The sequence below is a fragment of the Galeopterus variegatus genome, unplaced genomic scaffold (genome assembly GCF_000696425.1).
Source record: "Galeopterus variegatus unplaced genomic scaffold, G_variegatus-3.0.2 Scaffold365, whole genome shotgun sequence".
In the NCBI taxonomy this organism is placed as follows: Eukaryota; Metazoa; Chordata; class Mammalia; order Dermoptera; family Cynocephalidae; genus Galeopterus; species Galeopterus variegatus.
Window position 1 is genome coordinate 559,405 of NW_007726476.1, and position 26,562 is coordinate 585,966.

The 26,562-nt window shown below is 38.0% G+C and overlaps 1 protein-coding gene across 1 annotated transcript in view; it reads right to left on the minus strand.

The window, feature by feature from the left end:
• Positions 1–26,562, minus strand: part of DNAH14 (dynein, axonemal, heavy chain 14) — a 390,354-nt gene that overhangs the window by 283,466 nt on the left and 80,326 nt on the right. Inside the window, 4 exon segments of the mRNA XM_008567995.1 lie at positions 9,962–10,059; positions 10,152–10,197; positions 10,657–10,939; positions 14,927–15,053. Of these exon segments, the coding sequence (XP_008566217.1) occupies positions 9,962–10,059; positions 10,152–10,197; positions 10,657–10,939; positions 14,927–15,053 (554 nt within the window).

A 26,562-nucleotide genomic window follows, 5' to 3' on the forward strand; every position in this document is an offset into this window, starting at 1 on the left:
GCTGCTTTAAGGCTCAAGCTGATGAGTGCAGGAGCAGGAGCCGGCAGAAGCCGCAGCTGTGCCCTTCAGAGGGAGTTACTTGGAGGCGGCAGGAGAGAAGAGGGCCTTGGCGGCCCCCAGGACAGCAAGACCACTAATAGGGTTCCCGTGGACCCAACGAAGGAGCGAGGAGCCAGAACAGCTGAAAAAAGGGAGCCGTTAAGGGGCCGGTGAGTCATTGCAAGGACCCATCTCATGGGAAGTGCTTGGAGCATGGGCAGTGGAGGAGATGGGCCCACCAGGAGAACACTGGGGCACAGCAAAGACAGCTGATCTGCCCCCAGTCAGCACAGGACCACTCAGAGGAGACTGGTCAGGAATGCAGAATTGCATGGGGTGCATTTTGATGAAAAGACTCAGGCCCAGATCAGAGATTCTACAGAACACAGATCCACCAGGTCTCTGGAGAGCCGGAAGTATCTATAAGGTCAACCATCAAACCCTGAGCTGCACAAAAAGCCTTCCCTAGGGCAACAGCAGCAAAGTAGCAATTTAACCACACAGCTCAAGTACTGGTTCCCCCTGTTAGAAGCAAAGGACAAAAAATTAGTTCTGGCCCAGGCACACCGCCAGCACCTTGGGGCCTGCCTGGGAACAGGAGGCTCAGATATGGGGACTGAACCCCACTCCCACTTCCAGGTAAACTGCCCCAGTGCCTCGGGACCAGCCTGTGGACCTGAAGCATGGAGAAGGGGACTTGACCCCCTTCCCACAACCAGGCACAGCACTCCAGCACCTTGGGGCCTTCCCAGGGAACCGAGGTAGGGAGAAGGGGACCAGACCTCTCTCCCACAACCAGGCACACTGAGCCAGCACCTTGGGGCTCACCCAGGGACCTGGGGTATGGAGTTGGGGACCAGACCACCCTCCCCAAACCAGGTACAACATGCCAGTACCTCAGAGCCCACCCAGGGACCCAGGGCATGGAGAAGGGGACTGGAACTCTCTCCCACAACCAGGTACAACATGCCAGCACCTCAGAGCCCACACAGGGACCTGGGGCAAAGAGAAGGGGAACGGTTCTCTCTCCCACAACCAGGCACACTGCGCCAGCACCTTGGGGCCTGCCTGGGGAGCTGAGTCAAGGAGAAGGGGAACAGATCTCTCTCCCCCAACCAGGAACACTGAGCCAGCACTTCAGGGCCTGTCTGGGGAACCGAGGCATGGAGAAGGGGACTGGACCTCTCTCCCACAACCAGGCACACTGCGCCAGCACCTTGGGGCCCACTCAGGGACCCAGGGCATGGAGTCGGGGGCCAGACCTTTTTCCCACAACCAGGCACACCAAGCCAGTTCCTTGGGGCCCTTCCATGGTCCTGGGGCATGGAGAAGAGGCCTGGACCTCTCTCCCACAACCAGGCACACCACGCCAGTGCCTCAGGCCCTGCCCGGGTCCCATCTGGTGACCCAAGGCATGGAGCGAGGAATCAGACCCTCCTCCCACAACTAGGCACACCAGTACCTTGGGGCCCACCCAGAGACCCGAGGCAAGGAGAAGGGGACTGGACCTCTCTCCCACAACCATGGACATCGTGCCAGCACCTCAGGGCCTGCCCGGCCCAGAGGCATGCAGAAGGGGATTGGCCCTCTCTCCCACAACCAGGTACACCAAGCAAGTGCCTCAGGTCCCACCCAGTGCCCTGAGGTATGGAGCCAGGGACTGGACCCTCCTCCATAACAGGCACAAAACGCCAGTACCTCAGGGCCCACTTGGGTACCCAAGGCATGGAGAAGGAGACCGCTCAGGGGTCCAGGACATGGAGAAGGGAACTGGACCCCTCTCCCACAACTAGGCACATGGCGCCAGCGCCTTGGGGCCTGCCCAGGGACCAGAGGCATGGAGAAGGGGACCAAACACACCCCACAACCAGGCATACCACCAATGCCAAGGAGTATACCAAAAACATCACCTCCATGTGGGTGGCCCACCACAGCCACCACAATAAACATGGCTGCTGCAAAAGTGGCTAGACACCACAACCACCATGCAGATGGTCTGCCAACCACTGGAGTGCATTCACATAAGAAGAGTCACCAGCAGAGACAAAGAAAAGAAGAGGATGTCTCTTTCCACAAAACCCATTTCAGAGTGACAGAAGAAGCATCTGCTCTATGATAATATTGGGGGATCTGATCACATCTTTCAGAATTGGACAGATATATATAGGCAACAAGTTAACAGAATAACCATTATTCTTTCAGAAGGAGAGAAGAAATCTAGGGCAATTAGAGGGGGGAGGGGGAGAGAATGGGGGAAGGGGAGAGATCAGACAAGGGGCATAAAGAATAATTATGATTTGTAACAATATATATGCTAGTAATATTGATTNAGGCCCAGATCAGAGATTCTACAGAACACAGATCCACCAGGTCTCTGGAGAGCCGGAAGTATCTATAAGGTCAACCATCAAACCCTGAGCTGCACAAAAAGCCTTCCCTAGGGCAACAGCAGCAAAGTAGCAATTTAACCACACAGCTCAAGTACTGGTTCCCCCTGTTAGAAGCAAAGGACAAAAAATTAGTTCCGGCCCAGGCACACCGCCAGCACCTTGGGGCCTGCCTGGGAACAGGAGGCTCAGATATGGGGACTGAACCCCACTCCCACTTCCAGGTAAACTGCCCCAGTGCCTCTGGACCAGCCTGTGGACCTGAAGCATGGAGAAGGGGACTTGACCCCCTTCCCACAACCAGGCACAGCACTCCAGCACCTTGGGGCCTTCCCAGGGAACCGAGGTAGGGAGAAGGGGACCAGACCTCTCTCCCACAACCAGGCACACTGAGCCAGCACCTTGGGGCTCACCCAGGGACCTGGGGTATGGAGTTGGGGACCAGACCACCCTCCCCAAACCAGGTACAACATGCCAGTACCTCAGAGCCCACCCAGGGACCCAGGGCATGGAGAAGGGGACTGGAACTCTCTCCCACAACCAGGTACAACATGCCAGCACCTCAGAGCCCACACAGGGACCTGGGGCAAAGAGAAGGGGAACGGTTCTCTCTCCCACAACCAGGCACACTGCGCCAGCACCTTGGGGCCTGCCTGGGGAGCTGAGTCAAGGAGAAGGGGAACAGATCTCTCTCCCCCAACCAGGAACACTGAGCCAGCACTTCAGGGCCTGTCTGGGGAACCGAGGCATGGAGAAGGGGACTGGACCTCTCTCCCACAACCAGGCACACTGCGCCAGCACCTTGGGGCCCACTCAGGGACCCAGGGCATGGAGTCGGGGGCCAGACCTTTTTCCCACAACCAGGCACACCAAGCCAGTTCCTTGGGGCCCTCCCATGGTCCTGGGGCATGGAGAAGAGGCCTGGACCTCTCTCCCACAACCAGGCACACCACGCCAGTGCCTCAGGCCCTGCCCGGGTCCCATCTGGTGACCCAAGGCATGGAGCGAGGAATCAGACCCTCCTCCCACAACTAGGCACACCAGTACCTTGGGGCCCACCCAGAGACCCGAGGCAAGGAGAAGGGGACTGGACCTCTCTCCCACAACCATGGACATCGTGCCAGCACCTCAGGGCCTGCCCGGCCCAGAGGCATGCAGAAGGGGATTGGCCCTCTCTCCCACAACCAGGTACACCAAGCAAGTGCCTCAGGTCCCACCCAGTGCCCTGAGGTATGGAGCCAGGGACTGGACCCTCCTCCATAACAGGCACAAAACGCCAGTACCTCAGGGCCCACTTGGGTACCCAAGGCATGGAGAAGGAGACCGCTCAGGGGTCCAGGACATGGAGAAGGGAACTGGACCCCTCTCCCACAACTAGGCACATGGCGCCAGCGCCTTGGGGCCTGCCCAGGGACCAGAGGCATGGAGAAGGGGACCAAACACACCCCACAACCAGGCATACCACCAATGCCAAGGAGTATACCAAAAACATCACCTCCATGTGGGTGGCCCACCACAGCCACCACAATAAACATGGCTGCTGCAAAAGTGGCTAGACACCACAACCACCATGCAGATGGTCTGCCAACCACTGGAGTGCATTCACATAAGAAGAGTCACCAGCAGAGACAAAGAAAAGAAGAGGATGTCTCTTTCCACAAAACCCATTTCAGAGTGACAGAAGAAGCATCTGCTCTATGATAATATTGGGGGATCTGATCACATCTTTCAGAATTGGACAGATATATATAGGCAACAAGTTAACAGAATAACCATTATTCTTTCAGAAGGAGAGAAGAAATCTAGGGCATTAGAGGGTGGAGGGGGCATGGAGAAGGGGACCAGCCACACCCCCTACAACCAGGCACATGGCGCCAACACCTTGGGGCCTTCCCAGGGACCAGAGGCATAGAGAAGGGGACCAAATACACCCCACAACCAGGCATACCGCCAGTGCCAAGGAGCATGCCAAAAACAGTACCTCCATGTGGGTGGGCCACCATAGCCACCACAATAACCATGGCTGCCGCAAAAGCGGCTAGATGCCACAACCACCATGCAGATGGTCCACCAACCACTGGAGTGCATTCACACAAGAAGAGTCACGAGCAGAGACAAAGAAAAGAAGAGGATGTCTCTTTCCACAAAACCCATTTCAGAATGACAGAAGTATCTGATCTATGATAATATTGGGGGGCCTGGTCACATCTCTCAGCATTGGACAGATCATCTAGGTAATAAATTAACAGAGTAGCCATTATTCTTTCAATAGGAGAGAAGAAATCTAGGGCAATTAGAGGGGGGAGGGGGAGAGAATGGGGGAAGGGGAGAGATCAGACAAGGGGCATAAAGAATAATTATGATTTGTAACAATATATATGCTAGTAATATTGATTTAATCAACATATCTCAATGTTCAACCCAAAAAATATGTATAATCGATTTTGATTCAATAAATAAAGTAAATTAAAAAAAATCACCTCAAGATGAATCATACACCTAAATAGAGAACATGTATAAATCTTTAGGAGAAAATATAAAAGAAAGTTCATGTGACCTTGAGTTAGGCGGAGTTTTTAGATACAAAATTAAAAGTGTAATCCATAAAAGAAAAAAAAGTTTGATAAGCTGTACTTTATCAAACATAAGTACTTTAGCTCTGTGAAAGAGAATGAAAAGATAAAGTACAGACTGAGAGAAAATGTTTGCAAATCATATATCTGACAATGGGCTTGTATACAGAGTGCACAGAAAGACCTCTTAAGAACCCAACAATAAGTAAACAAATACCCCAATTAAAAGAAAATAGGCAAAAGATTTAAAGAGACATTTGAGGAAAGAAGATATATGGATGGCAAATTAGCATAAGATGAACAACATCACCTACTATCATCTAGTTACTAAGGGAAATGCTAATTCCCACAATGAGATATCACTACACACCCATTAGAATGGCTAAAATTTACAATTAAAATCTGAGAATATCAAGTGCTGATGAAGACGTGGAGCAACTTCTTTGAAAAGACGTGGTAGGAATGCAACCACTTCAACAACAGTTTGGCAATTCTCAGTGTTAAACACACATCTATAATAGGACCTAGTAATTCCACCCCTAGATATTTACTCAAGAGAAAGGAAAACTTATGATCATGAAAAATCTGTATGTGAATGCTTACAGCAATTTTATTGATAATTGCCCCAAACTGGAAATAACCCAGATGTGAATAGATACGCAATTTGTGGTACATCCAGACAATGGAGTACAACTCAGCAATAAAAAGGAAGAGACATTGATTTCATGCAGAAACACAGATGAATTTTAAATGCATTTTTCTATGTGAAAGAAGCCAGACCTAAAAGGCTAAATATCCATTTATATGAAATTCTGGAAAAGGAAAAACAACATGGACAGAAAACAGATCAGTGGTTGTCAGGCAGGAATCTCAGATCCTTCTGCCCCTTACCATGCAGGTCATGAGTCAGATAACTGAAAGAAGATTCTAGCAGCTTTATGCAACAGACATACTTTATTCTTGAGACATGAGCTTCACAGACATGCTTTATTCCTCCAAGACAAACTCAGGCTCTACCCCCACTCTGCTGGCCCTCCCTGCTCTGCCGACCAGCAGTTCAGAGCAGCTGTCTCTTTTAAATCACAAGCGGCCACAAGCCAAATGCATAACATAATTACAACAAACATGCTAAATCAGTAAATGGGCGGGCACACATGTGCAATTACACTACTCTTAATATAACTTGTTTCTAACAACCATGCTGAATCATGCCCATTTGTAACAAATAGGAGGCAAGTGAGCCTGACTAAGCTGTTCTTTACACTGGTTTACTTTCCTTATGGTGGTTGCCAGGGATAAGGGGTTAGGGAGGGCTTACTACAAAGATGCCATACAAGGGAATTTGGGGATGATGAAACTGTTTTGTATGAAACTGTGATGGTGGATATGTTACTGATCATTTCTCAAAACCCATAAAATGGTACCCACAAAGAGGGATATTTTAAAAAAAATCAACCAGGATATTGTGAGAAGTGAAGATGAAATGCAGACTGTGACAAATTAATGTAACTATACTACAAATGAACTACATAACCTCACTAAAGGGGGTGGGGAAGAAAGAAATTGACCTAAGTAACTTTGGAAAACAGTGTTTGGACTGGAAACTGAAAGTTTAGGTAAAAAAAGAAAATAACTACATAAACACTGCACTTTGGTTGATACATTTCTTTCTCATAGAGGTATGGAATAGCACTTCTGAAGTTACTTTACATGCATAAAAAATAAATATATTATTGACTATGTGAGCCATATTTCCCATAGCCAGAGAAAGACATTACATATAAAGAAAAGGAGAAGGCTAGAATGAAGCCTGAGGTGTTTGATTAGGGTCCAAGGTATCAGTATAAACTCACAGTTTAAAAGAAACAAAAAAAGAGATAGAATTAGAAATAACTATAGATGTGTATGTATATGCATGAGCTAGTATACATACATATATTTTCTAGATCTTCCCACTGATGGGCTTGGAAAAGTGACTTTCCTATAGCAATGAACACATCTAGCTTCTAGACAATGGTTCCTAAATTTTATTCTCTAATAAAAGGATCCAAGGTTTCTTAAGAAATGGTTGATTCCACGGCTGAGGCAGGGAAAATACAAGATCAGCCTGAAGTATCTTGGGGTGACAGAAACTAAGGAAGTGGTCACAAAAAAAAAGGATGGGATTATAAGTTAAAGCGCAAAGGAACCAACTGGAAAAAACTGCTCTTCCAAAAAAAAAGCCAGAACAATTTAAGCAATAAAATAAGTAATGGTAATATTGTATTGTAGTCCAAAGACTGAAGCAAATATCAACAGACCCAGGAAATTTCTGGGGGAAAAAGAAATAAAAAAAGGAGACTGCTAACAGATGCTAAAAATATTACAAAGCTACAAAATAATTAAAACCGTATAGTACTGGTACATGAGTTACAGACAGATCAACTGCATAGTTCAGAAATGAAATAAAGAACACACTAGAATATAATAAATAACAAATGTGGCATTCCTAATCAGTGGGAGTGAAGAATGGATTATTTAATAAACGATGCTAGGACAGACAGATCATTAGTCATTTGGAAAAAAAAGGAAAGTCTCCTACTTCACAATACATGCCAAGTAAATTTCAGAGTGATCATATATTTAAATATAAAAACGAAACTGCAATAGAATTAAAAAATAAGTGGGAGAACGTTTTTATAATATGATAATTAGGAAGTCCTCTCTAATTATGATGCCATAGTTAGATTGCCTTTCTGAAGCCTTTTCAATAAGGTTCTAAAAATGTTATTCTTTATAAATGACTTTCTGCATGGGAAAAAAATATCACCATAAAATCAAGCCAAACGACACACTTGGAAACATTCTTTAAAATTTTTTTTAAAGATTAAGGATTAATTTTCTTAATCTAAAAGAACTCCTACAAATCAATAAAAGACTTTTGACCCAACAATTTCACTCTTATCAAATTATTCTGAGAAGATCCCATAGAAGCTACAATTTGCCAGAAGACACTAATTGCATCACTCCCTGTAGTAATGAGTATTTGTGAACAACCATCATGTTTATCGTTACATTTATGGCTAAGTATATTATGGTAGGTTAATGTAATGGAATATTATGTAGCCATCTAAATGATAATTATGAGAGCACATGCATATGCAGCAATTGGAAAATATCTGTGATATAATGCTAAATGATCACAGAATATAAATTTGACTGTGCATGAATATAATGTAAAATGCAAAAGGAAAATAGTTCTAAGAGTAGTTGAAATGATGGGGTGATTTAACTTTTGATTATTTCCAAGGTAAATATATACGCACACATATATCCATATATGTATATGTAAAGATACACATATACCTATTAGTGAGTCCATATTGATATAAATAAATAACTGAAAAAATAAATAAATTGAAAGTCAAGGAAAGACTGAGAAACTGGCACAAATTGGAAAAGACTTAGGAGACATGACAACAATGCAATGTGTGATCCTGGCCTGAACGCAGAAAACGGACATTAGTGAAACAACTACTAAAATCCAAATAAAATCTGTCATTTCATTAATACTATTATACTAATGTTAATTTCTTAGGTTTGATAATTACACTATGGATAGACAAAGCAGGTAAAGAGTATACAGGAACTCTGTACTATGCTTGCAACTCATATGTCTCAAATTACAATAGAAACTTAAAAAAAATCAAATGGTAGGAACATTTCATAACAAAGCAAAAAAGAAATGGAAATGATGTGATGTGCAGACCCAGAAAAACCAAAGATGAAAAACAAAAAAATGTGAAGGGAAGAAGAAATATATGGAAAGACTTATAAAAGACTTATTTCTTCAGACTAAAGCCTCTCTGAATTTTAAGAAAGATTAGTACAGATTGATAGACATATACCTTTATTGCAGTAAAGTTCCTAACTCCAAGTGATAAATTACTGGACAGAAATAAATTTACAAAGGGAGGCAAATCATAGCAGCATCAGACTTCTCATCTACAGTATTGGAAGCTGGAAGGCAGTGGAGCAAATCCATGGACTACTGAGAAAAATGGGTGGGTGGGTGGGTGGGTGGGGAGTCATCCTAACAAGAGACCACAGTTTATGTCTTTAAATGTATAATATTGCAAAAATTAATATCTCTGGATTTTACTCAGCAAGAACCCCCTACCTACCTGATTCAAAACAGACTGAGTCAAGAATGATAAACACTTTGTGGCATTTCTTGATTTTAAAACAAACCCATACTTTTATGCATGTTTCATCTTAGTAATACAATGCAAACTTTAAAATAAATATGAGATTTCAAAAACATGCAGATTGCATTTCAGCAAGTTTTTGGGAAAGAAGAAACTTAATATGTTGTGGCAATTACGACATAGTGAAAAAGACTGAATTCCCGGGACTTGCAAAAAAGAAATCAAATAATGTGTTAGATACCAGCTTAGGCTCGAAAGAGGGCCCTCTGAACTCAGCAAACTACGGAGACATGACTGGAGAATGATGAAACATTTAAGAAGCTGCCAGGAGTCCTTCTGTTTTAAGACCTTTTAAAAAGTTATTGCGGAAAGGAATCAATTCGTTGGTCAGGCTAGTAATTGCCACGAAATTTCAGACTGTGTACACATAGCTGGAAAACAATTATTTAAAATCTCTATCTTTGCTATGCTATGACTAGAAGATATTGCTCATTTGTTCTGTGTCATAAAATTCTGTAGTGCATGACTAAAAATATCTAAGCCTTAGGCTATTTTTCTAATTCCCATTTATTATGCATTCTATGGCTATGTGTATAATTCACACATCCTCAAATAATTCCAAATTCACATTGCTTGATCCCAAAGACTGTGAATTTATGATCTACCAATATTCCATGATGCCTGCCACATTCCTGGGCAAAAGCATCAGATGCCTAAATTTAATAAAATATTGCCTGAAAAGACAATGATCTTACTGAACTTTGAAAATACTTACTTATACATTTTTCAATGTTAGTCACCATATTTTGAATTTTTATTGAAAACTCCAATCTGTTGGGATCTATAAAGAGATTTGTAGGGAGTTCCAAAGTTCTAAAGTAGAAAACAAAAAAGCGTATTTTAGGAGAATTTAGTAACTAACACAAAAATACAATTACTTGTAATTTTTAATGTCTAATACTTACTTATCATACATGTATTTGTTCTCAAACTCAGTTGCAATTTCTGTGTCTATTAGAATCCATTGAAAGAAAGAAAGAATAAAAAATTGATTGATATTTATATCAGCTAAATGACAAGTTGATATATGTCAGTGATTTCCAAATATCCTAAAAATAAACTGGAGAGGTTGTTTGAAAGGCAGTATTCAAGCAGTATACCTCATCCCCAGATTCTGATTAAAAGGTCTGATAAACATCCCAGGTGTTCATCTTGCTATAGAGGGTCCCTCAGGCCACCCTCCGTGAGAAATTCTGTGTGTACTGAGAAGCAAATGAGTAACGGTATTATTACTTACATGCACTACAAATGATCTGTAAGTTTATGCTCCCTTTTTGCACTGTTTACCTTAAAATTTATAAAAATCAAATGTATAAATTGATAATACACAAATTACTAAAATTCTATCACATATTATTTTCCAGCTGTTAGGATATTTCCCTTCATTCTTAATAGTCTCATTTGTCTTACCTGAAAAAATATCTTCAGAGTTGTAACTATATTTTGGGGGTTTCTTTGCTTCGGGGAGCAGTTCTTCACTTATGTGTTTTTTGACACAATTGTCTTCATTTTCTGACATTTCATCTTCTTCACACATCACACATCTTTCAGGGCACTCATTAGACTCATGAAAGTTCTCTTTAGAATTTTCTGGAGAATAACTCTCAGCAGGAATTCTCAAGCGTAGATTTACTTCTAATACTGGTGCGTATATTTTTCTCAAATCCATCTCCACTTTAATACTATTCAAAATCTAATTTAACAGACATATTAGGGGGCCAGTGACAATATATAATTAATAAAGCATTTAATTTAGAATAATACAGACCTACATTTAAATAATAAATCCTAACTCCAGTATAACTGAATAACACTGTATTACCATATTCCTGTTACTTGAATGTTAAGATAAGTAAATTAAATGTGAAATAAGTGATATGTTATCATGAAGGAGTTCCTTCAAAAAGACTGTGTGAACTGATGCCAGAGTAGTCACTTGAGAGCTTATTAAAAATACAAATTCTTAGGCCCTCTCCCTAGAGATTTTGAGTTAAAATGTCAGGGGCAGTGCCCGGGACTCTAAATCACGTAAAAGCTGAACAGGTGATTCTATTGTGTACCTGTGTTAAAGAACTGCAAATCAGGAACATACTTCAAATCAATTACTATAGATCCTAGTTCTTTACTTAAATATGCATATACTAGTGTAAGTATCCCCACTGAAAAAAGTATAAGGGTATTTCAGATATAAATATCTTATTTGCACAACATAATTGTTCTTAGGCTTTGTTTAGGCTTGGGTTCTCAATTATCTATTGATCCCTCACATCCCATAGTCTGTTATGCCTGAGCATATATTGTGTAATGTTTCTCAGGGTAGGGATCTGAATCACCTGCTAGAATCTCAACCTTTAGTTCCAGTCATAAACAAAGAGGCAGTTAATAGTATAAATAATCCCCATTAGTGCCCTATTAAAGAGCATGAAGGTGACTTGCAAGCCATAAAAGTTCACACAAATGAGTACAGAGTTTCTGTTTGGGATAATGAAAAAGTTACAGAAATGGGAAGTGGTGGTGGTTGCACAACACTGCAAATGTACTTAATGCCACTGAACTGTACACCTAGAAATGCTTCGAATGACAAATTTTATGTTATGCATGTTTTACCACAATGAAAGAAAGTTCACGCAGATATATATAATTCTTAACAAATAAATAATGTGCTACTTAGCTTACTCTGGAAAATGACTTCGAATTAACTCTGAGAATGACTGAACCTCATGCCATATATACCTTCTAACATTACAGCATACAAATGTTTTGCATAAAATCATTATTTAAATATAATAATAGTTACTATTTCATGAGTGCTTATCATGTCCCAGGCACTACAGTAAACAAGTTACCATCGCCTCATCCTCAAAATAACCCTGAGTTATTGTACATACTAAGAAACTGAAACTCACGAGATTCAGGAAGCTTTGTCAAAGGCTGTATCGCCAACATGCAGTAGGACAGAGTTCAGTCATGGGTCTGGGACTCCAAAGCCCATCATTATAATATGAACTGGGGCTTGGAAATCTTTTTGAAATACAGAAATCTTTTGGCTGTCATGCTTTTTATGCCAACAATAATAAGTAAATACTAACTTAAACATAAGACCTGAAACTATGAAACTACTGGAAGAAAACAGGGGAAATGCTTCAGGACACTGGTCTGGCAAAGACTTTATGGAGAAAACCTAAAAAGTACAGGCAACAAAAGAAAAATGGACAAATGGGATTATATCAAACTAAAAAACACAGCAAAGGAAACAATCAATAATGAAAAGACAATGTGCAGAATGAGAAACTATTCAGCTGGCAAGGGATTAATATCCAGAATATACAAGAAATTCAAACAACAACAGAAAAAACCCCAAATAATCCAAGTAAAAAATGGGCAAATGACCTGAACAGACATCTCTCTAAGGAATATGTCCTAATGGACCAGATATATTAAAAAAAAAAAAAATCACTAATCATCAGGGAAATGTATATCAAAACCACAGTGAGATGCCATCTCACCCCAGTCAGAATGGTTATTACCAAAAAGACAAAAAATAATAAATGCTAGTGAGGATGCAGAGAAAGGGGAACTCTTACACATGGTTGGTGGGAATTTAATTCGTACAGCCATTATGGAAAAATATATGGAGTTTCCTAAAAAAAACAGAAACAGAACTATCATATGATCTAGCAATCCCACTGCTGGATATATATCCAAAAGAAAGCAAATCAGTATTTCAAAAAGGTATCTACACTCCCACATTTACTGCAGCACTATTCACAACAGTGAATACAGAATCAACCTACTGTCCACCAACAGATAATTGGATAAAGAAAATGTGTATATACACAACGAAATACTATTCAGCCATAAAAAAGAATGAAATCCTGTCACTTGTGGCAACATGGGTAAGCTTGGAGGACATTAAGTGAAATAAACCAGGAACAGAAAGAGAAATACTGCATGTTCTCACTCATATGGGGAAGCTAAGAAAGTTGAGAGCATAGAGAGTAGAACAGTGGTTCTTAGAGGATGGCAGGGACACGGGGGAGGAATAGTGGGAAGTTGGTCAACAGACACAAAATTACAGGTAAATAGGAAGAATAAGTTCTAGTGTTTCATAGCACTGTAGTGTAACTATAATTTACAACAATTACTTTATAGTTTCAGTTAGCTGGAAGAGAGGATTTTGATTTTTCCAGCACATACACACACAAATAAATGTTCGAGGTGATAGATACACAAATAACCCTGATTTTTCATGGCACACTGAATACATGCATCAAAATATCACATAGTACCCCATAAATATGTATAATTATTATGTGTTACTTAAAAATTAAAAAAAAATTTTAAAAAGAAGAGATAAATAGGACACAAAGACTTTTAAGCTGGGCAAAGCCTACATGGGTGTTGATTTTGCAGGTACAATATATTTAATAAAGACTTTATAAATATAATTCATATGTATTGTACGAAGTTCAGACTATATAGAAATGTATATAAAAAAAAGTAAAAATTACCCCAAATTCCTACCACCCACAGATAATCACTGTTAATAAGCTGGGCAAAGCCTACATGGGTGTTGATTTTGCAGGTACAATATATTTAATAAAGACTTTATAAATATAATTCATATGTATTGTACAAAGTTCAGACTATATAGAACTGTATATAAAAAAAAGTAAAAATTACCCCAAATTCCTACCACCCACAGATAATCACTGTTAATATCTGGTGTGTATATTTCCAGACTTCAAACTATGTAAGTGTGCATATTTGTTTTCTTTAATACATGTGGACATTTTCCTGTTATCAAATCTACTTAAAATACATTAAAAAGGAAAAAATATATAAAGTCCTTATATACTGCTATCTCATAAAAATGCTGCTTTTACTAAATAGGACAAGCACTTACCACATAGAGTTTAAATCTCAAGAAAATAATGCCGGGGGAGAAAAACAACTCTTCATGGCAAGAAACTAATAAATTTTTCTCTAGAATTTTTTCAAGGTTTCCATATTTGGCTTAGTCACTTTTAAGTTAAGAATACACAAAAACAATTACACTGTATAATGTTCAATATACTAATTATCCTGATTTGAGCATCACATATTGCACAAAGGCATCGATATTCAACTCTGTACCCCACAGGTTTGTACAATCAACTATGTTTCAATTAAAAAAAAAAAGAACACAATAAACAAAATGCTTGGAAGAAAAGCAAAGAAAGTTACAGTAGTACAGGAGTGGGAGTAGAAGGGGGTGGATGCTACTCTAGATCGGGTGGCCTTCCCTGACCATTCCCATGTAGAATAGCATACAGTATCACTCTGTATTCCCTTCTCTTCCTTTCTTTTTCATCATAGTACTCATTACTTCATTTATCTCTCTCTCCTGAAATAATACGAGCTCCAAGAGGTCAAGGAATTTATTCTGCCCACTGCTTTATTTCAGTACCTAGTTCAGTGCCTGGGACATAGAAAGTATTCAATGACTATAAACTGAAAGAATGAACAATTGAGCCAAATGAGATAGATAGCTGTTATTATAGCTTTTTACAGTGGAAGCAGATGTATGACTGTGTGTGTCTGTGTGGCAAGGAATTGTGAGTATGTATCACATCGTAAATTCCAACACTTATTATTCATTTTATATCAAAAATGTATTTATTTTCAAATAGCATTTTACCTCATTAAAATCAGTGTCTGTTTTTACTTCAGACTTTAGAGCAGAAATAGCACGTGAGTTTGAATTATTAACAAGTTCTTCACAATCATTTATCTTTCCAGTAGGAAAATAGTTGTCCTTAAGTGTTCTAGATTAAGAAGTGGGAAGAAAAAAATAATCTTTTAAAAATCATATATCTCAGTAATACAAAAAATATATACAGAACTCTTACCACTCAACAACAAAAAAGAAACAACCCAATTAAAAAAATAGGCAAAGGACTTGACTAGATCTTTCTCAAGAGGAGATACATAGATGGAAAATAAACACAAGAAAAGATGCATAACATCACTAATCATAAGGGAAATACAAATCAAAACCACAATGAAATATCACCCCACACCCACTGGGATGGCTACTATTAAAAAAGAAAAAAGCAAAAAAAGAAAGTAATAAATGTTGCCAAGGATTGGAACCCAGGTGCATTGTTAGTGGGAATTAAAATGGTGCAGGCATTGTGGAAAAGAGCACAAAGGGTCCTCAACAAGTTACATGTGGAATTACTATATGGTCCAGTAGTTTCATTTCCAGTTATACAGCTAAAAGAATTGAAAGCAATGACTGAAACAGATATTTCCTTACCAGTGTTCATAACAGCACTATTCACAATAGCCAAAAGGTGAAAATAACCCAAATGTCCATCAACAGATGAATGGATAAACAAAATGTGATATATTCACACAATGAAATATTACTCAGCCTTAAACAGGAATGAAATTCTGATACATGCTACAACATGGATGAACCTTGAAAATATTATGCTAGTTGAAATAAGTCAGACACAAAAGAACAAATACTGTATGATTCCACTTATATGAGGTACCTAGAATAGGTTAATTCTTAGAGACAGAAAGTATAATACAGTACCATGGCTGGAGGCAGGGAGGATAAGGGGGATTTACTGTTAATGGGTACCGAGCTTCAGTTCGGGATGATGAAAAGTCCTGGAAATGTATAGGAGTGATGGTCTCACAATACTGTGAATGTACTTAAAGCCACTAAATTGCACACTTAAAAATGGTTAAAACGATAAATTTTATTTTATGTATATTTACTACAATAATAAAAATCATGTCTCATTTTAGCAGGATGTGGAACAACAGGAAGTAAAAACATTCTATAAGTCTTAATTGGGGGGAAGGAGAAGAAAAATAAAGCATTTATGAAAAAATATATACAAATAGGTAAATACGATTTTTTTTTTTTTTGTCTTTTTCCATGTCCGGCAATGGATCGCAACCCTCAGTGTCGCCCCCGTACCGGACCGGGACCGGCAATGGGATCGCAACCCTCGGTGTTGCCCCCGCACCTCGCTCAGTCAGTGAGATGGGAACCGGTCTGTATGTGGGTTCCGAACCCTTGGCGGGAGCGCCGCCGCACTTCCCAAGCGGCGCACTAGCGCAGTGCACCACCGGGCCGGCCCTAGGTAAATATGATTTTAATCATGATTGTTAGGAAGATGGAGAAACCATAAACAAACAAAAGGATAAAGAAGTCTAAAACACAGAAGGGGGCATACTTTGGGAATAAAGAAATAAATCACCCAAAAATAGCAAAATAGGGGGGAAAAAAGAAAAAAAAAACAAAGTAAAAAAAATTTATAAATAAAATGGAAGAAATAAAATCAAAGCATATCGGTTATTACTAAATGTGAATAGGTTCGATTTCCCTATCAGAAGACAGAAACTGTCAGCTTGGGCTAAAAAGTAAAAACTAATCATTATGTTATTTATGAGAAAGACATCTACAATGAAGTTTAAAAGTAAGGTTGAAAATGAAGGTATTAGGAGTTTCTGGCAGCAAAATCATTTCTTTTTTTTTTTTTTTTTTAAACTTTCTAAATCTCATAAAAACTAGAGAGAGGAACCAGAATTGCTAAAGAAAAAACTCCAGTTTCTGTCTTCAACCCTAAAACAGAGGTAGTTAAGACCCAAATCACCCAACAGCAGCAGGGCCTGTGAGGGATCAGAAATCATCAACAAATGCTCACCCTCAAAAGGAAAGGGCCCCATTGTGAGTGGAAGCCAAGGCTAGTGAGTCTGAGAACATCAGTGCCACTAGCACAGGCCCTTGCTCACTCAGAATTTCTGCTGAGTACGGAGGGACCACAGGGAATTGAAAAACAGTGGGAAATTCATAAAGTGCTAAAATGGCCTATGCCCTGAAGGACTTCAAATATACTCAACAATTGCTGTTTTACAGACAGACTCAAACTGAAGAAACACCACAGGGGACAGAATCCAAACTGTGCTTGATGGAAACACTGGGGAACCCAGAAGAGAGATTCAGATACTTGCTATAGGGATGAGGGGCCCAGAGATGGCAGATGCCAGAAAGTACTCTAATATTTAAGGCCCACAGAAGTCTGGATAACATAGAAACAGAGGCAGTAAACATTCCTGAATTAAGTTTAGGCTTCAGAGAAAAAAAAACAATTGTTTCATAAAAAGGTATATTAGTAAATATTTCAGAGTAACAACAGAGGAGAGAACCCTTGAGCTGTGGATTCTTTTTCATGAGAATATTCCTTAATGGTCCAGGAGAACCTACTCATTTTAATATGGGAATCCAAAATGACAATGATAGAATCCCACAAAAAGATATGGTAAGAAAAAATAGAAATAAATTGAAAAATCTTTCAAATGATTCTCATGTTTCATTAACTAGAACTCTATACCCAGTGAAGATGTTTTTAGGCAATTAAAAACTGAGGGAACTCTTTCCCAGCAAGCCTGCACTAAAAGAAATAATTAAAGGAAGTTTTCAGAAAGAAGGAAAATGATCCCACAAAGAAACAAAGAAGGGAAAGAACACAAAAAATGGTTATTATATGGGTAAAGATAAATGGATATCAACCATTCAAAACAACACTTTTAATGTTTACTGGAGTTAAGATAAACAACTAAATGCATTTAAAATATATGTGAAACAATACTGTGAAATGCAAAAGAGTAATTGGAGTTAAAGTGTTCTAAAGTTTTAGCAGTATCATGGAAGGGATGAATGTAATAATTTGTTTGAGGGCACTTCAAAAAGTTCATGGAAAAGTAGAATTCAAAGATTACAAAATAGAATTTAAAAATTACAAATATTTCCATGAACTTTTTGAGGACCCCTCTTGTTAGTCTATAAGGATACCTACTTTTAGATTAATCAGTATTTTTAATTCTTTTAATATTTTCCTTTCCTTTATCTTGTTAGTGTTATATCTTTCCTTTATCTTTTAGTGGTTACCCTAGAGAAGGGGTCAACAAACCTTTTCTGTAAGGGGCAAGATAGGAAGTTATTTTACTTTTTGTGGGCCACACGGTGGTCCCTGTCATAATTATTCAACTCTGCCTTTGTAAGTGCAAAAGCAGCCACAGACAATATGTAAATAAATTGGAGTGGCTGTATTCCAATCAAATTTATTTATAAAAACAGACTGCCACAGGATTTGACCTATACTTTGCTGACACTTGGTCTAAGTGACAAATCCTAAATTGTCTACCAAAGAATACAACCTACTGAATGGGAGAAAATATTTGCAAACTGTACATCCAACAAAGGATTAATATCCAGAATATAAAAGGAACTCAAACAACTTCACAGTAAAAAACCAAATAATTCAACTAAAAAATAGGCAAAGGAGCTGAATAGACATTTTTCAAAGGAAGACATACAAATAGCCAACAGATACATGAAAAAATGCTCAATTGACATCACCAATCATCAGGGAAATGCAAATCAAAACCACACTGAAATATCGTTTCACCCCAGACAGACTGGCTATTATCAAAAACACTGAGAATAATAAATGCTGGTGAGGATGTGGAGAAAAGGGACTATAAATTAGTACAGCTATTATGGAAAACAGCATGGAGGTTTTTCAAACAACTACAGATAGAACTACCATATGATCCAGTAGATAGAACCACCATATGATCCAGCAATCCCACTGCTCGGTATATACCCAAAGGAATGGAAATCATCATGTGGAAGGGATACCTGCATTCTGATGTCCATCACAGCTCTATTTACAATAGCCAAGATATGAAACCAACTTAAATGTCCATCAGCATATGACTGGATAAGGAAAATGTGGTACACATACACAGTGGAATACTACTCAGCCATAAAAAAGAATGGAATTCTGCCATTCGCAGCAACATGGATGAGCTTGGAGAAAATTATGTTAAGTGCAATAAGCCAGGCACAGAAAGAGAAATACTGCATGTCCTCACTTGAAAGTAGGAGCTAAGAAACAAAGAAAGAAAGACTGTAACAGAATGTTGAACTTTCAGAAGGAGAGAACAGACCTATAGTTACCACAGATAGGAAAGGGGAGAGGGGATAGGGAGTAACTGGGTAAGGGACACAAAAAATAATTATGACAACAGAATGTTGAACTTTCAGAAGGAGAAAACAGACCTATAGTTACCATAGATAGGAAAGGGGAGAGGGGATAGGGAGTAACTGGGTAAGGGACACAAAAAATAATTATGATTATAATGATGAACATGCTAATAATATTGATTTGATCATCACATACTGTACACAAATACTGATAGTCAACTCTGTGCCCCATAAATATGTATAAATAAAAATTAAAATTAAAAAAAAAAACTTCCTAAATTAAAAAAAAAAAAGAAGAGCTATTATAACTAATAAGGGAGCTTAGAAAGGTCATGGATACAAGGAGAATATACAAAAATCAATTGTATTTCCTTATACTAGTAATACACAATGATAAATCAAATTAAAAAGAGTACCATCTATAATGGCATCAAAATATGAAATATACAGTTATAAATCAAACAAAAAAGTGCAATATTTGCACACTGAGTTCTACGGAACACTGATGAGAGAAATCGAAGAAGACCTAAATAAAGGGAAAGGCATACTATGTTCCTGTCTTTGAAGACTGAATATTGTTAAGATGTCAGTTCTCCTCCAATTTATCTATAGATTCAATGTAATCTCAATAGAAATCTCATTAGGCCTTTTTTAAAAAGAGAAATCTTCAATTTAATTCTAAGATTCATATGGAAAAACAAGTAAATTAGAATAGTCAAAATAATTTTGAAAAAAAAGAACAAAGTTGGAGAACTCATACCTGGTTTCAAGACTAATAAAGTTATAGTTATGAAGACTGTGAGGTATTGGTGAAAGAACAGATTCATAGACCACTGGAATAGAAGAGAATTGAGTAATAGACCCAAAATTGTACCTTAATTAATTGATTTTCTACAAGGTACAAAGGCAATTCTCTGAAGGAAGAATAGTCTTTTCAACAAACTGCTGAAGTGATTGAATACCCATATGCAAAAATATATACTTTAAACCACACCGTGCAACATTTATAAAATTTAACTTGAAAGAGATCACAGATATAATGTAAACTCAAGAATTATAAAACTTCTACAAGAAAATATTGGAAAAAATCATTATGATTTAGGGTTAGGCAAAGATATCTTAGATAGGAAACCAAAAGCTCAAATCTTTGAAGGAAAAGAAATGACAAACTGAACTTCACCAAAATTAAAAACTCTTGCTGTTTAAAACATACTGTTAATAAAATAAAAGTATAATTCAAAGACTGGGAGAAAATATTTGTAGAACACAGATCTAATAAAGGATTGGTATCCAGAATACTTAAAAATTCTCAAGTCAATACAAAAACAAAAAAATCTAATTTTAAAATCGGTGGAAGATTTGAGCAGACATTTCACTGAAGAAGATGTACACATAACAAATAAGTACTGAAAAAATGCTCAACATCATTAGAAATTAGAGAAATGCAGGGCCGGCCCCGTGGCGCACTCAGGGGAGTGCGGCGCTGGGAGCGCAGCGATGCTCCCGCCGCGGGTTCGGATCCTATATAGGAATGGCCGGTGCGCTCACTGGCTGAGCGCGGTGCGGGTGACACCAAGCCAAGGGTTGCAATTCCCTTACCAGTCACGAAAAAAGACACACACAAAAAAGAAATTAGAGAAATGCAAATTAAAATCACAGCAAGATACTTCTACATACCTACAAGAATGGCTAAACCAATACCAACAAAATACCAAATTCTCATTATTAGGATGAGGAGAAACTGGAACTCTAATACATGGCTGGCAGCATGTAAAATAGTACAGTTGTTCTGGAAAACAACTGGACAGTTCTTATAAAGGTAAGCTTACCCTATAAACTAGCAAGCCCACTCCTAGGCATTTTCCCAAGAAAACATTTTTCTTTATAAAAACCTGGACACGAATGTTTATAATGCCTTTATTCATACTTGCCCCAAACTGAAAACAATCTAAATGTCCATAAATTAGTGAAGGTTAAACTATGGTATATCCATGAAATGGAGTACTACTCAGCCATAAAAATGAATGAAGTACTTTATATATGCAACAAGAATGAATCTCAAATGCAGATTCTAAGTGAAGGAAGTCAGACTCAAAAGACTGCATACTATACGATTCTATTTTTGTGACATTTGGGCAAACCCAAAACTATAAGGAAAGAAAACAGGTCAGTAATTGCAAGGTCTGGGTGGGGGTGAAAGGAACTGAATATAAAGGGGCATGGTAGAACATTTCGGATGATAGAAATATACTATATCTTGATTGTGGTGGTGTTAAACAACTGTTTGTGATTGTCAAATTTCATAGAACTGAACACCTAAGAAGTGTGAATTTATTAAGCACATATCACTTGTCAGGTACATTGTTAGATCCTGGGCATACAATGCTGAGCCAAAAAGTAGATATATTTTTTGCTACAATGGAGCTTACAATCTAGAAGGAGGGAAAGATATTAATTTACTAATCACGCAAAATATATATATTTAACATTACAATAAATACCACAAAGAAAATGTTCAGGATACTGGGAGACTGAATATGGTATAACAGAAGTATCATTAGATAGGAGTTAATGAGGTAACCAAGAGAAAAGGGTGGTCAAGATATCCCTAGAAAGCATGTCAAAGACCCTAGGGAACAAGGAACATGTTTGAGAAAGTGAGAAGAGGCCAGCATGACAAGAGTAAAGTGATGAGAACAGCACAAGATATAATGTGCTTAGTCAGATCTATCAATAATCAATCATGTCTTTTCCACAATTCCAAAAGTTTCTGAAGAATCTTGTTATAAAATCAAATAATTCTACATAATCATTTCAACCCATAGACACCAAGTGAAGAATGAAAGTTTTCATATGCTAGGCATAAAACAGGTCTCAATACATTTAAAATGATTAAAATCATACAAAGTATGTTCTTTAACCACCACAGATTGGAGTTAGAAATCAATAACAGAAGAAAGTTTGGGAAAGTCACAAACACGGTTATGTGGAAATTAAAGAACACACTCCTAAATAACCAGTGGGTCAAAGAAAAAATTACAAAGGAAATTTGATGAGATAAATTAAAATGAGATGAATTAAATGAATTAAAATGAAAACAGAACACACCAAAACTTATTGTATGTGCTTAGAGAGAATTTATAGCTGTAAAACTACATTAAGAAAGAAAAGAGAATCTCAACTAAGTAATCTAACCTTCCACCTTTAACAAAGATAAAAAGAAGAGCAAACTAAGCCCAATGCAAGCAGAAAGAAGAAAGTAATAAAGTCTAGAATGGAAATAAATTGAATAGAAAATATAAAAAAAATAAAAAGAGAAAATAAATAAAACCAAAAGTTGGTTCTTTAAAAAGGTTGACAAAATTGACCAAGAAAAAAAGAGAGAAGCCACAAATTACTAAAATCTAGAATGAAAGAGAGGATATCGGTACTGACATTACAGAAATTAAAAAAATTATAAGTAAATACTATAAACAACTGTATGCCAACAGTTTAGATGACTTAAATGAAATGACAGAGTCCTAGAAAAACAGAAGTTACCTAAATCGTCTCAAGAAGAAATTAAAAATCTGTATAGATCTAAAACAAGTAAAAAGATTGAATTAGTAATTTTAATACTTCCTGCAAAGAAAATCCCAAGCCCACGCTTCACGGGTTGATTTTACCAAACATTTCAGGAAGAATTAACACCAATCCTTCACAAACATTTCCACAAGACAGAAGAGGAGGTAACACATCCCCAGTTCATTCTATGAATTGGGGCAAATATGACCGTGGAATGAAAAGCAGACAAAGAGATCATAAGAAAACTACAGAACAATGTTCTCTATGAATATAGATACAGATATCCTAAAAAAAAAAAAAAAAAAATACCAGAAAACTGAATCTGGCAGCATATACAAAGATTATACACTATAATCAAGTAGTATTTATCCAAGAATGCAAAGTTGGTTCAGTTTATGAAAATGTATATAATGTAATATTCTCTATAATAAAGTAAAGAACACAAGGTCATCTGAATAAAAGTAATAAATCATTTGACAAAATCCAAACCAAAGCATTCAACAAACGAGACAGAAGACAACTTGTTCAACCTTATAAGCATCTGTGAAAAATCCATAGCTCACATCACACTTAATGATGAAAGTCTTTGAGTTTTCCCCCTGAAATCAGGAACAAGAAAGAGATGTTCACTCTTACCACTTCTTTTTTTTTTTTTCCTTTTCGTCTTTTTTCGTGACCGGCAACGGATCGCAACCCTCAGTGTTGCGCCCGTACCGGACCGGGACCGGCAACGGGATTGCAACCCTCGGTGTTGCGCTCGCACCTTGCTCAGCCAGTGAGCGGCCGGTCTGTATGTGGGATCTCAACCCTTGGCGGGAGCGTCGCCGCATTCCCAAGCGGTGCACTGTAGCAGTGCGCCACCGGGCCGGCCCCACTCTTACCACTTCTAATCAACATTGTACTGAAGTTACCAGCCAGGGCAATTAGGCAACAAAAAGAAATAAAAGGCATCAGATTGGAAAGGAAGAAGTAAAATTGTCTCTATTTGCTGATGATATAATCTCGTATACAGAAAAACCTAAGAAATAAAAAACAAAACAAAACAAACTATTAGAGCTAATAAACAAGGTCAACAAGGTTTCAGGATATAAGATCAATATACTAGCAACACACAATTCAAAAATAAAATCTTAAAAATAATTCCATGTACAACAGCATCAAAAATTTAACAAAAAAGTGCATGACTCATACACTGAAAATAACAAAACATTGTTGAAAGAAATTAAAGAAGATCTAAATAAATGGAAAGACATCTCATGTTTGTGGATTGGAAGACTATACTGTTAGGATGAAAACACTCCCCAGGTTGATCTACAGATTCAATACAATCCCTTTCAAAATTCCAGCTGCCTTTTTTTTTTTTTTGCAGAAATAGGCAAGCTAGTTCTAGAATTAATATGGAAATAGAAGGGAACCTGAATATCCAAAACAATGTTAAAAAGAAGAACCATGTTCCTTCAAAGATTCACACTTTCCAATTTCAAAACTTACTACAAAGCTAAGACAGTGTGATACTGGCATATGGATAGACACATATACATCAATGGAATGAAACTGAGAGTCCAGAAGTAAACGCATACATTTATAGTCAGCTGAATGCCAACTAGGGTGCCAAGACAATTTAACAGAGAAAGAAATAGTAATTTTCTTTTCAATAAACACTGCTGGGACAATTGGATACTCTTACACAAAAGAGTAAATTTGGAACCCTATCTTATGCCATATACAAAAATTAACTCAAAATGCATCAAAGACTTAAATGCAAGAGCTAAAGTTATAAAATCTTAGAAGAAAACAGGTATAAATCTTTATAATCTTGGATTAGGCAATGATTTCTTAACATACACCTAAAGCACAATGAAAGAAAAAATAAATTGGACTTCCTAAAAGTTAAAAACTTTTATGCTCCAAAAAATACTATCAAGAAAGTGAGAAGATGACCTACAGAATTCAAAATACACGAAGAACTCTTGTAACTCAACAATCAAAAGACAAGTAAAGCAACTTAAAAATGGATTTGAATAGGCATAACCCCAAAGAAGATATAAAAATGGCCAAAAAGCACATGAAAAGATGCTCAACATCATTAGTCATTATGGAAATAAAAATCAATACTGTTAAGAGGTCAATGGACACGGCTTAAATAATGATAAGTATGACTTACCAGGCATTTACTGTGTTTATTCTCAAACAACTTTATGATATAGATAGTATTGTTATCTCCATTTTATAGATGAGGAAACTTAAGTCTAAATAATTTATTTAACCTCTTTTAGGTTAATAGTTAACCTAAGTCAAACAACTAGTCAGAGGGCTGGCCCCGTGGCTCACTCAGTAGAGTGTGGCGCTGATAGCGCCGAGGCCGTGGGTTTGGATCCTATATAGGGATGGCTGGTGCGCTCACTGGCTGAGCGTGGTACAGACAACACTGTGACGAGGGTTGCAATCCCCTTACCAGAGAAAAAAAAAAAAAACTAGTCAGAGACAAAACAGAGATTAGAACTCAGGTGGAATGACTCCACAAAGAGTGAAGTCACTTGAATCACTATCTACATACTCCTCATATAACATAAAATGCATACAAGACATGTTGTGCTTAAAAAGTGAGCAATAAAATAGTTTACTAGGATTACTACAATGGAAAAATGTATAGGAAAAGTCTAGGATAAACGATATAAAAATAAGACATTTAAGTGATGAAATTAAGGGTGATTTTTTGTTTTCCAAATTTTCCATAAGATGAATGAACTATAATAAGAATTTTCTTAAAATTCAGGATGTAAAGAACTTTTCTAAACACACATACATACAACACTTGCTTTAGAGGAAATAAAATTATAATGCACTATCACTAAATAGGTTAAAGTCCTGGCACTGGCTCAAACCAGTTATGAGGCCTTAAGTGATGTAAACTCTGTGGATTCAGTAATAATTAGAGAAACAAAATAGATTATCTTTAATATTCGTTGAAATCTTATGAACTAATATATTTTCAGCTCTTTAGTTATGATAATGGAACTTTGATTTGACTAAAACGATACTGCTAAATTTTGATAGTTTGGACATCAAGCATTCCACCATTTCAATTAATATTCCATGTCTTACAAGTTACAGTGGGTAAATTCAGTTGTAGAAAATAAGAAGATGCTTTGTTTTTAACAGTGATATCTAAATAGAAGGTAAAAATATTTTTCAAATATTTTCTTAGATGGGGGAAGTTTTCAATAGATATTTCTTGGAAATGACTCAAATTCCAATTGAACCTTGTAGGTCCTTCTAGAATCATTCTCACATATCTTTAGGAACTATCACTGAACATGGAAAATATGGTATATCTATGCATAGTACTGACAGATTTCGCAAATAAAAATACAGGACACCCAGTAAAATCTAAATTTCAGATAAACAACAAATAATTTTTAGTGTAGGTACTATCTGGGAAATGTTTATGTTATAAAATTATTCATGATTTATCTGAAATTAAAATTTCATTGAGCATCCACTGCTAGACCCTTCTCAGCAGGCCAGTCTGTCTTCAGTTTGGTAGGAAAAATCAGGAGGCAGGAGTCTAAATGCAGGCAGGGACTTGTTGCCGTTTTGAATGGGCACGGACTATCCCAGTGGGACACCAATTCCAGCCGAAACTGCCCACTGAAACCACCTACCACTGCTCATTTTGCCTAAAAGAACACAGAAGA